Raw genomic sequence first — 11,473 nt, 5'->3', positions numbered from 1 at the left:
TGACTGAATGATTAGCTATGTAGACCCATTAACAATGTTGTTATATAATCAGTTACTTCGCTTATGTACACCAATACTGACCTGCAATTAAACAAAAAGTAGTTAGCTAGATAAAAGCAATATTTGTTATTCTATATTCTGCTATTCTGCACAATAATAACTGATATCTTGAAATGTTCTAAACTGAAACGCCAGCTGGTGGTGACCAAACAGAATGTTTACCAATAATTCACTAATTCATAATTCATACGTTGAAAATACTACAACAGAGGAACCTGCGGGTAAAACACACGGATAAAAGCATATGGATTGGTATTTTATTAACTTCAATTGAGGGATGGTTAGATTTACTCGAAATATTTAAGTTAGTATTCAGTCATTCAACCTGGTCAATCAGAGGGAGTACGTTTTGATTTTCTAGCTAACGTTAGCTACACAGTTAATGCATTCATGATGAGACAACCGCATTTCCATGTCATTTGAATGTAGCTCGTGCTGGTGTTAACGTTACAACACCGAGCTGAGTCCACACTCAGCAATATTTGTCCGTTGTTTCTAAATGCTTAAAAGGTAGCCAGTGACCAAATATACTAGCTAAGTTTGTGAAAGAATAGCTACAGACAGTAGCTTCTAGTCGTCTAGCCAAATCAAATTTGCAGACTTGTTGGGATTTCCCTTCGCTGTGGTTACCAATAGTCACCTTGACGCTTTACTTTAGCTAGCTAGCTAACGTTAGCTAATTCAGAGAAACATCATGGTAAGTATCGTATACTATCTAAATCAAGATAAATTACTCTTATCACAAGTCTCCTAATACATTCTTGGTCATTCTGCAAGATCAACCCTCTTAAGATGTAATAGTGCTCAGTATAGGTTGTTGAGAGCTAACGTTAGCCAATTCCTCACAACAAGATAGTTTCTAGTTAAAGCTTACGGTTTATAACTATTAAAGTGCCAGTCCCCCATTGACTGCAGTGAAATTTGTTTTAAAACCCCTAACCTGGGTGGGTATAATTTATGGAACGTTCCAACAGGAATCTGTTACAGAAACTTCGTAAATAACAAGGTTGTCAACAAACAACGCATACAAAGTTGTATAGCGGCCGAATAAGATACCCGGTAGGGAGTGGGCTATTTCATTAAGTTTTTCACTCACTACGTTTATTCCGCAAAATGTCTGTCCTCACTCTGGTAGCCTATGGACAAACATTAAGAATAAGCTATGTGGTGAGTTGATGCCTATTCGAAAGCTAGTTAGCAAGGTGAATTTATCGTGCTACTTTGTATGCGTTGTTTGGCAATCGTGTACTTTACGAAGTTTTTGGAACAGATTCCTGTTGGAAAGTTCCACAAATTAAACCTACCCCCTATCCCATGTGTTCCTAATCGATACAGGCTAAACAGAAGAAAGGGCAGAAGAGTAAGTCCCTCTGATGTTGTTATTTACCTATTTAAATCCTGCACAATACAACTTGAATGGAGCTCACAGATTCATTCAATATGATGTTTTTGTACTACAGGTTCAATTGATTATATGTTAGGAGACCTGTTGGGAGATGTAGGGATGTAATCACATACCATCAACAGATCTATGACCATTCAAAATGACAAATCATTAGTATAATATACTGTAAGTACACACTGTGTAGTGATGGTAAAGTGTTCCTGTTTATTTGTACAGATTTCCCAGTGAAGGCCAAAGCTCCGGCCCGTGAAGCAGGCAGACTAGGACCTCCTCTACCATGACGCAGTGGAAACGGTGAGTTAACTGGGACTGAAAAAATGTACTGCCAGATCAGAGAGTAGTCTCAACTCTTTCTTTCTTGACCATTTAGACAGAGGATACTGTCGGTCTGCTTGCTAATTATATGCGTTTCGGTTCTCCAGCTCACTATTGGGCGACGACTTCTTCAGCAAACTGGCTGAGGAAGCTGAAAATGATGAGGTGAGTTGGCAGGTCATACATTAAGTATGGCAGGGAGGCAGTTGACTATGTTTTCCTTCATATACATATTTTATATTCACTTCCAATCCAGGGCTCTGATGTTTCTGAGGCTGATCCCACAGCCTTACTGGAGAGAATGAAGGTAAAAATGCCTTGTTCTAATGACAAATCCCCAGGGAGTAAGACTCCAGGCTTTATGTGTGAACCCCAGCTGTGTCTGTTCTATCCTTACATAGGACATAGATGATATGGACGCTGATCTCTTTGGATCAAAGAAAAAGCCCAGTTCAGCCCCAGCTCAGAGTAAAGGCTCCGGCATTGGAGGACCTATGAAAAATCCTCCTAAATCAGGAAACAAGTTAAAAGGAGGAGGAATCTCAGATGAGCTACACATTGAGGAGAAGAAGCCAAGTTCTGCTCCTGCATCGACAGCACGTGGCTACCAGAGGTTCAGTTTCACTGGTGAGCTGACTGTCCTGTCTGGGTCTTTGGCTAGTTTGGCTACACCATTGGTTATCAATGACCCGTGCCACCAAATTAGTATTAATACAATGCAAATATACATAATTGTACATTATTTCTCCCTATTGCTTCAGATGATGATGATCTTGCCCCAACAACTGACACAAAAGGTACCAAAGCTAACAGTTGGACCCATGTATAGACCAAAAAATATCAGGTCAACTGTAAAATTCATTAGAGTGGCCCTACGTGTAGAGTTCTTAACACACCATAAAGCATATTAATATCGAAACAGAATCCCCAGCTCTGGTATCATATCTGTTGTCTATAGACTTTGATGACCCTTTGGCTGACCTGTTAGATGATCTACCCATAGAAGACAAAAATGAGCCAAAATGAGCCAAAAAAGCTCCTCCAGAGAAATCAGTGCTGCCCCCAGACTCCCCTATCATAAAGAAAAAAGAAACAGGTTGGTGAACTTTTTTGTGTGTTTTATTTGTGAATTTATACATTGTAACATACCCAAAAGAAGAGAGCCAGAATGTATCAAATGCATATATTTCTCCTGTAGCCTCACCAGCTCCAGTTCCAAAGAAGCGGGACGAGCTTATGTTTGATGATGACGAGGATGACCTAATGGATGCATTGGTGTTTGGGGAGAGTCCCAAAGAGAGCCCTAAGAAGATTGAGACCGTGCTCATACCAAAGAACGAGAGGTAGGGTCTCAAATGCCTCAGTCAACATCATAAGTTCCAACCAAGGCTATCACAAAACGGACTATGGATTATGATAAACCCAACAAAAAGTTCATTTGAAATGCACCCTCCCTGTTCCTCTGCGCTGACTGTCTCTAGCAGCAGTGAGCTCCCTCAAAGAGCACGCACCAGGCTAGATGAGATTCTGGGGCGTGGGACGTCCCCTCGCCTTCTGGAGTGCCCTCCAACAGGGGAGAGGAAGGACCGTCCGCAGCAGCAGGAAAAGCAGAAGCATCATCAGGAGACCCCCACTAATAAAGGTAGCTAACACTCCATGTTTTTGTATTTAAAGTGTGATATGGTATTCTTGAATGAATGAAATTAGTTGATGTTTCCCTTTGTCAGACCTCTTCCTAGAAGAAGACCTGACTTTTGGTTCCTATCAACCTACACTGGTCACTATACCTGAGGGACGCCACTCACGCAGACAGTCGGTCAGGTAAGTCAGAGCTCTAGCAGAAGCCCTCCTCAGTTTGTTTTGGTCAAAGCCTGGATCAATGCTTAGTTGGGTCAATAAAAAGTCCATCAGAGTTAGATATAATCTGAGTTTCTGAAGATTATTTATGTAAGCTATTGGACCAGAGTGTATGTCAAAAGAAATGGCCAACATCTAAGATTAGCCACTCCTTTTCAGATTCTCCACTGAGGACAACAGTGCCTCTTCTCCTGAGAAGAAAGCCAAACCCATCACCCCCACCACGCTCACGCCTACCTTCCTCCGGCCTGCTGCAGACTGGCTGGGGCTCTCGCAGGATGATGATGATGAGGAGGAAGAGAAGGAAGAGCCCCCGCCTGTACCAGAACCCTTGAAGACCCCCTCTTCGTCAGTGGGAAGCAAACCCTCCTCGTCTGGCAACCGCATTCCACAGCCATCGACAGAGACTCCAAACACCTCCTTGAAACCCCCTAAACCAGTAGGACCCAGTGTAGAGGTCTCTGCAAGCAAAAAGAACGAAGATGATTGGCTATCGGGGGCATTGAGCAGGAAGAAGACTCCACACGGTCAGAGGAAAAGAGGACAACCCAGGAAGACTTTCTGGGGTTTGGAGACGAGGTGGATCTGGAGTCGTTTCTCAGGTAAGGCTAGGACTAGGTAAGGCTAGGACTAGGTAAGGCTAGGACTAGGGTACTCTACAGTGAAGGCTGGGTCATACTACCACAGTTCTAGAGAAACACCTACATTAGAAGCGACTGCTTACATCTCAGTATGCTGACATTGATTGTCTGTTACTTCCTCAGCAAACGTGGTTCTTCACCAGCTTCCAGGAGGAAAGATGCATCCACCCCCAACAAGGAACCAGGGTATGATCAACCTAAATCTAAATAGCTGTGATGTATAATATCTACCACTGCAATATTGCCCCAGTGAGCTATATGAGTTCTGGTGCTTTTGGACATTGAGGTCAGGATTATGTTCCTTCTCTTCAAGAGATTCTCCTCTGCCCAGGGAGCCCTCCCATAGACAGCCCAGCCCTACTGCTCATTCTACCCCAGTGAGAGAGGACCAGTTCAGGCCTGGTATGTTACTCACTCCCATCTTAGAGGACCCAGCTAACCATGTCCCTTTTCCCTCTACGTTGTGCTATTCAACTTCTACCTCACGGGAAGCATCTTTGTCAAACATGTTTTGTTTTTCCAAGCCAAGTCCCTTTCTAGTCATTTGGCTGACCCACAGCCTACTAGAATGTCTACCCCTATCCCAACTGACCCTCCTGAGCAGACACAGGAAACCAATCACACATTCACTAGTGACCCAACTGAGCCAATAGGGACAAAGAGTCATGCCCAGCTCCGACCAGCTCATTCCACTGCCGAAGAAACTGAGCCTATCAGGCAGAATTCGCACACAGACCACACCCCTCACTCACCAACACCTAAGACCCGTACTGAGCTTGTCTCACATCCACAACCCACAGTCCTGTCAAAAGCACACATCAGCTCTCCACTCCCCACAGATACCAGTCGAGCAGTCCACTCATCTCCTCCATAATCCCCCACAATAGTCATCCAACATCCGCCCACCAAACCTCAACCTTCCTCTTCCTTTCAACTAGTCTCTCCCTTTCTATCCACAGCTGTGTCTGCTAGAGTAGGCTTCTATCCTGACCAGATCCCAGACCCCTGCTACCATTAGCTTCCCCCTGCCCCAGCAGTACCATCCACCAGCCCTGCAGGATCACAGGGAGCCAGGATGGCCAAGTCAAGCAGAGCTGCCCCCTAACTACCCTGCTCAGCCATGGCAGTCTGTCTGGCCCCATGCCACATGCTATGATGCCTGGCTCTATGCGGTGTAGGTACTCTTAGGGATAGCTTATGGACAGTAGTCATTTGATTAACTTTCTAACTGTATTCGTATTTCTAATAGTTATGCCTCTAGTTTCTTATCAATCACTGGCATTGATGATGGGCAGATTGTCCTGATTGACACATACTGTTCTTGGTTTCCCAGTGCCACAGCAAAGCCAGATGCAGAACACTGCACCTGCTGTCCAACCACAGGTATGTAGAGTCCTTGTAGAGTCCATTGTCATTATGGATGATTTGTTTGGAAACCATAAGTCACTTCATTGTTTAACTCTTCCTCTCTTTTAAACAGGTGTCTCTTTCAGCCAACAGTTTGCAACAGCTCTTACTACAACAGCAGCAGGTAAAACAATTCTCCAATCACAATTACCTTTTCATTTGATGGAAACACTTTGCATTTAATTCGTTTTACTAATGTGAACACAGATACCTCAGGTTTTATCAGATGTTCTCTTTTGAGAGTCTTCGGTAACTTGACTTTGGTATCTGTCTGTCCGTAGTTGGAGTCCCAGCTGCTGGGGTTAGGGGGAGCTGTGGATGTAGCTGGGCTGCAGAGACAGAAGAGAGACTGAGAAGCAGAATGGACATCTAGCTTTACAGGCCCGCATCATCAAACTAGAGGGACAGGTATTTATCAACTGTCTTTTTGACAGTGCTCTTCCTCTTTCTGCCACTTCCATAAACAACATTCAGCTCTGACTACTGCGTCTTCTCTTCCAGGTGAGATCTCTACAGCAGGAGCTAGACCAGAACCAGATGTTGCTGGAGAGTGTTCAGCAGAGACACAAGCAGGACACTGAGCTCATGGAGAACACACACAGGTATGACAGGAGCTCGGAGACCTATAGAGGTCCTGCCACCACCACAGACTGAATAACTACCTCTTTACCCAAAAGAGTGTGTGTGCTTCCACCAGGGCTCGTGTGACGCTGCTTGACGATTTCACGGCACAGCGAGAAGCACGACAGGAATGCGAGGACCTAGCAGAGCGCCTAGCCACCGTCACACGTATAGATGAACAGGAGCGTATGAAGCTGCAGGCACAGCACCAGCGCAGACTGGCCCAAACCCAGCAGGACAGAGACCGATAGGTGGAGCGACTCAGAGACCTACAGAGGTAGGGGGCTGCAAGATACCACATTAGAGAACAAGAGATTGTGGCCATGCCTGTATTTTCTCCCTAAAGCTCAGCTATTTGCACTGCTTGTGGATAAAAGAATGTATGTTATCTTTATATTTCCATGTATAATGTTCCTTAATTTTTCCTTCCTCTAGGAAGTCTATTTTGGAGATAAAGAAAGACCACGAGGATCAGGTCCAGAGGCTGAAGAGATTGAAGGATGAGGAGATTGATGCTGTGACTAGTGCCACATCACAAACCAGGTCACACATGCATTTCTACTCAACTCATTTTTAACCATACTCTGCTTAATCTCCGACCTTTGCATAAGAATTATACAGAGGACATGCTACATGTAACCAAACTCGTAACTTACTACAAGTTGACATCCATATAGCCTCTCTCATTCTGTGTATTGGTATTGTAGGTCCCTGACAGTGGTGATTGAGCAGATGGAGCATTTCTCCCACAGGCTGGGGGACCTTTCGTCTCGGGTGGAGAGCACCCATGAGAACACAGCCCAGGGGCTGGAGCAGGGGGCACGGCAGAGAGACGAACAGCTCCGAGGTATCATACCACTACTCAGTTTTATGAAAAGAAAACAATGATTATCATAATACAGTAGTTTCTATTTATTTTCCCTTCAGTCAGTGAGAATGTCATGACATTATGTGAAAGTCAGCTTGTCTACTCGTTTCAGTGATGCAGGACCGTCTGGGCCAGCAGCAGAGGGGCATGGCAGAGAACAAGGCTCAAAGAAGTCATCGCCAAGATGGACACCCAGCTGGCTGAGCAGCAGAGGCAACTAGAGAAGGTCAGGAGTCAGAGGTTAGGTCTTTGATGACTGTGCTTCTATGACAGGTCGTCATTGTAAATACGATTCTTAATTGACTTACTTGTATAAATAAAGGTAAAATAAAAATGTTGCCATGTCACTCTGGGGGAAAAATGGGATTGTAAAGGAAAACGTGTCTTGAGTGACTTCATTTGAGGTCTTGTGTGTCAACACAGGGCTCCAGACTAACGTTTTCAGTTGGTGGCACCACGCCCCTAAAAAATTTATAATAATAAAAAAATCGGCAGCGTCACAATACAATAAATTTGAGGCACCATCTTATAAAATCATTCACAATGCTTTATTATCATATATGCAGTCACTAACTGTACATACTACCTCAATTGGGCTGGCCAACCAATGCTCCTGCACATTGGCTAACCGGGCTATCTGCATTGTGTCCCACCCACCAACCCCTCTTTTACACTACTGCTACTCTCTTCATATATGCATAGTCACTTTAACCATATGTACATACTACCTCAATCAGCCTGACAAACCGGTGTCTGTATGTAGCCTCGCTACTTTTATAACCTGTCTTTTTACTGTTTTCTTTACATACCCAAAAGTTGAGTGACACAAATATTAATTTTCACGAAGTTTGCTGCTTCAGTGTCTTTAGATATTTTTGTCAGATGTTACTATGGAATACTGAAGTATAATTACAAGCATTTCATAAGTGTCAAAGGCTTTTATTGACAATTACATGAAGTTGATGCAAAGAGTCAATATTTGCAGTGTTGACCCTTCTTTTTCAAGACCTCTGCAATCCGCCCTGGCATGCTGTCAATTAACTTCTGGGCCACATCCTGACTGATGGCAGCCCATTCTTGCATAATCAATGCTTGGAGTTTGTCAGAACTTGTGGGTTTTTGTTTGTCCACCCACCTATTGAGGATTGACCACAAGTTCTCAATGGGATTAAGCAAAGAGGGGGTTTCCTGGCCATGGACCCAAAATATCGATGTTTTGTTCCCTGAGCCAGTTAGTTATCACTTTTTCCTTATGGCAAGGTGCTCCATCATGCTGGAAAAGGCATTGTTCATCACCAAACTGTTCCTGGATGGTTGGGAGAAGTTGCTCTCGAAGGATGTGTTGGTACCATTCATGGCTGTGTTCTTAGGCAAAATTGTGAGTGAGCCCACTCCCTTGGCTGAGAAGCAACCCCACACATGGTCTCAGGATGCTTTACTGTTGACATGACACAGGACTGATGGTAGTGCTCACCTTGTCTTCACTGGACAAGCTTTTTTCCAGATGCCCCAAACAATCAGAAAGGGGATTCATCAGCGAAAATGACTTTACCCCAGTCCTCAGCAGTCCAATCCCTGTACCTTTTACAGAATATCAGTCTGTCCCTTATGTTTTTGTCTGGAGATAAATGGCATCTTTGCTGCCCTTCTTGACACCAGGCCATCCTCCAAAAGTCTTCGCCTCACTGTGCGTGCAGATGCATTCACACCTGCCTGCTGCCATTCCTGAGCAAGCTCTGTACTGGTGGTGCCCCGATCCCACAGCTGAATCAACTTTAGGAGACGGTCCTGGTGCTTGCTGGGCTTTCTTGGGCGCCCTGAAGCCTTCAACAATTGAACCACTCGATGGTCCGATAAATGGTTGATTTAGGTGCAATCTTACTGGCAGCAATATCCTTTCCTGTGAAGCCCTTTTTGTGCAAAGCAATGATGACAGCACGTGTTTCCTTGCAGGTAACCATGATTGACAGAGGAAGAACAATGATTCCAAGCATCACCCTCCTTTCGAAGCTTCCAGTCTGTTATTCGAACTCAATCAGCATGACAGAGTGATCTCCAGCCTTGTCCTCATCAACACTCACACCTGTGTTAACGAGAGAATCCCTGACGTGGCAGGGCTGAAATGCAGTGGAAATGTTTTTTGGTGATTCAGTTCATTTTCAAGGCAAAAAGGGACTTTGCAATTAATCAAATCACTTTCCATAACTTTCTGGGGTATATGCAAATTGCCATCATACAAACTGAGGCAAACTTTTGACCACGACTGTACACCTGTTGTATTCTGCGCATTTGATTATTAAGTGTAACAGATGTTATTCAATAAGTTACATGTCCAAGCAGGAATGTATGATTCTAAAAAAAAAATATGCAGCCTAATCCAGTGATTGTCATGAATTTTTGGTTCACAAGTCAAAATAGAGCTCCAGAATATAGACATGAATGTACCTTCATCTTTGTGTGCCAATATTATGTAGGCCTAATTCACCACCTGAGGAAATGTAAACCTAAACACATTAGCTAGATCTAAATAAACACCTATTGCTAGAAGCATGCATTCATCTAACAGTAACTAACGTCCCCCCCCAAAAAAATATTGGCCGATGCGCAATTTCACAGCCATATCAGATCCTGTGTAAAACAGTGCACTTTGAGCTCAATAATAATCGTTAAGAAATGTGTATTATACCTACAGAAAGTGGAGACCCCTCCATTTTACATGGATAACTAGCTTGCTTCCAAAGTTATTTTACCCGCAAATGCAGGAGGCTCGCTCATTACAGCATCCGGCCCCATTGAAACAGGCAGGTACAGTGGCACAGCAGACACATTTATTATGAGGATAATGCACTTGTGTTGAAAAGATTCATGTTTTATCCACCCCAAATTTTTTGATCGAGGTGACCAGGTAGAATGTGCAGCTCGCACCAGTGCCACCAATAGATGTACTTGCACAGCCAAGTCAAAGGGTCGCAATATTATATTCAGAGAGGTTTGGTCTTAATTTGCATAAATGGTTAGCTTTTCCTTCCATTTCTCCAGAATGTTAAATATGATGATTGTGTTGTAGGAGCGCTGGAGAGTGAATGCAGAGCAGGCTAAGGCCAACTCATCTCAGAGAGGCCTGGACGAGGAGAGAGGAGCTTGAGGGAGAAGTGGTTAAAGATGTCTGCCAGATCCCTACTCAAGTGTTTCCCAACCCTGGTCCTCCAGTACACCTGATTCAACTAATCATCAAGCCCTGAATGAGATGGGGTACTGGAGGACCAGGGTTGGGAAACCCTGACTTAGAAGACCCCTACTCCCCTCAATGTCTAGAGTGCCTTGGAGGAGCTGTGCAGAGGAGAGAAGGAAGCTGGCGGCTGAGTGGACCCAGTTGCAGAGGCTGGAGGGGGACGCCATCAGCATGGCACAAGTACTGCAGATTAAGGGCTAGGATAGGACAAGAGGGTTGTATGTCTAGCATTGTCGCATGCAAAATGCCAGCGTTACCATGTTCAGGCAATGGAGTTCACTTAACCCAATCGTCATTACATTTTACTCACTTGATCAAGCAATTGAGATTTGCAGAGCTTTGAAACAACCTTTTTTCTGTAATCACCAGGAGCTGGGGAGCTAAAGCAGCATGAGGCGGCTGTAGCACAGGAGAGGGAGGCTCTGGAGAGACAGGAGGAACTGGACAGGAAAAAGGAGAGGCTGAGTGGTACAGGCCTGCAGCTGAAGACATGTGCCCAGGAGGTAGAGGCCTTCAGCAAGGTCTGGACCACAACATCACTATTAGCTAGCTATTGGGTTGACAGTAATGTATATAAATCATTGGTTGTTGTATGCGATAGAGTGGAGGTAGCACAATGTTGTGACTGGGTGCCCTGCTTTGGTATTTGCAGCTGGCATCAGAAAAATATGAGTGTGACAAGGCCCTACAGGAGTCCAGACATGTGGAGGCTGAGGAGCATCCACTCCCAGATGGAGAGACTGAGACAGCAGGAGCAGCACCTTCATCAGGTCAATAAGTGTGGGGGGGTATACCAGCCAATCTCCCACCAGCCTCTGCTGGTACATATCGGGAACAGCGCATTATGGTTGGAATGGTTCCAGTCCAGCCAGTCCTCCTATAGCGCCTTTGAATTGTGTACAAATCATATGCAGACTCATGGAAATGTTAGTGTATATCAACTAACCATTGCCCCTTCTGCAGGAGAATGAAGATGACTGAGCAGCGTAGAGAAATGGAGACAAGCACAGCCTCCCAAACACTTCTTTCCCTCAATCTATGGCCCCTATATTCACAGGTGGGCTGAA

General features: G+C 44.6%; 2 protein-coding genes across 7 annotated transcripts; both read left to right on the top strand.

The window, feature by feature from the left end:
- Positions 1–467: 467 nt before the first annotated feature.
- On the top strand, positions 468–2,710 carry LOC120039099 (fas-binding factor 1 homolog). 2 transcript variants are annotated; one of them, XM_038984631.1, is made up of 6 exons: positions 468–757; positions 1,396–1,420; positions 1,682–1,759; positions 1,888–1,945; positions 2,037–2,087; positions 2,182–2,710. In XM_038984631.1, exons 3-6 carry the CDS (start codon positions 1,743–1,745, stop codon positions 2,689–2,691), a joined length of 636 nt encoding a protein of 211 aa, XP_038840559.1. In that variant the 5' UTR covers positions 468–757; positions 1,396–1,420; positions 1,682–1,742; the 3' UTR covers positions 2,692–2,710. The 2 variants fall into 2 exon arrangements, with proteins under 2 accessions (XP_038840559.1, XP_038840563.1); XM_038984635.1 differs by lacking the exon at positions 1,396–1,420.
- On the top strand, positions 2,344–11,463 carry LOC120039067 (fas-binding factor 1-like). 5 transcript variants are annotated; one of them, XM_038984595.1, is made up of 19 exons: positions 2,344–2,876; positions 2,979–3,123; positions 3,262–3,422; positions 3,508–3,601; positions 3,797–4,239; positions 4,402–4,464; positions 4,594–4,680; positions 5,612–5,661; positions 5,759–5,809; positions 5,967–6,093; positions 6,187–6,287; positions 6,383–6,583; positions 6,742–6,849; positions 7,014–7,153; positions 7,287–7,400; positions 10,242–10,586; positions 10,776–10,927; positions 11,059–11,176; positions 11,370–11,463. In XM_038984595.1, the coding sequence occupies exons 2-10, from the start codon at positions 3,017–3,019 to the stop codon at positions 6,036–6,038; spliced, it is 1,128 nt and encodes a 375-aa protein (XP_038840523.1). In that variant the 5' UTR covers positions 2,344–2,876; positions 2,979–3,016; the 3' UTR covers positions 6,039–6,093; positions 6,187–6,287; positions 6,383–6,583; positions 6,742–6,849; positions 7,014–7,153; positions 7,287–7,400; positions 10,242–10,586; positions 10,776–10,927; positions 11,059–11,176; positions 11,370–11,463. The 5 variants fall into 5 exon arrangements, with proteins under 5 accessions (XP_038840523.1, XP_038840545.1, XP_038840531.1 ...); XM_038984617.1 differs by lacking the exons at positions 6,187–6,287; positions 6,383–6,583; positions 6,742–6,849; ... (4 more) ...; positions 11,059–11,176; positions 11,370–11,463 and adding an exon at positions 5,238–5,452 and having other exon boundaries at positions 4,610–4,680; positions 5,967–5,980; XM_038984603.1 differs by lacking the exons at positions 6,187–6,287; positions 6,383–6,583; positions 6,742–6,849; ... (4 more) ...; positions 11,059–11,176; positions 11,370–11,463 and adding an exon at positions 5,238–5,452 and having other exon boundaries at positions 5,967–5,980.
- Positions 11,464–11,473: the final 10 nt, after the last annotated feature.

This window comes from Salvelinus namaycush, chromosome 3, assembly GCF_016432855.1.
Source record: "Salvelinus namaycush isolate Seneca chromosome 3, SaNama_1.0, whole genome shotgun sequence".
Lineage (NCBI taxonomy): Eukaryota > Metazoa > Chordata > Actinopteri > Salmoniformes > Salmonidae > Salvelinus > Salvelinus namaycush.
The sequence above is the reverse complement of the archived record's forward strand: the minus strand, read 5'-3'. Positions and strand labels throughout refer to the sequence as shown.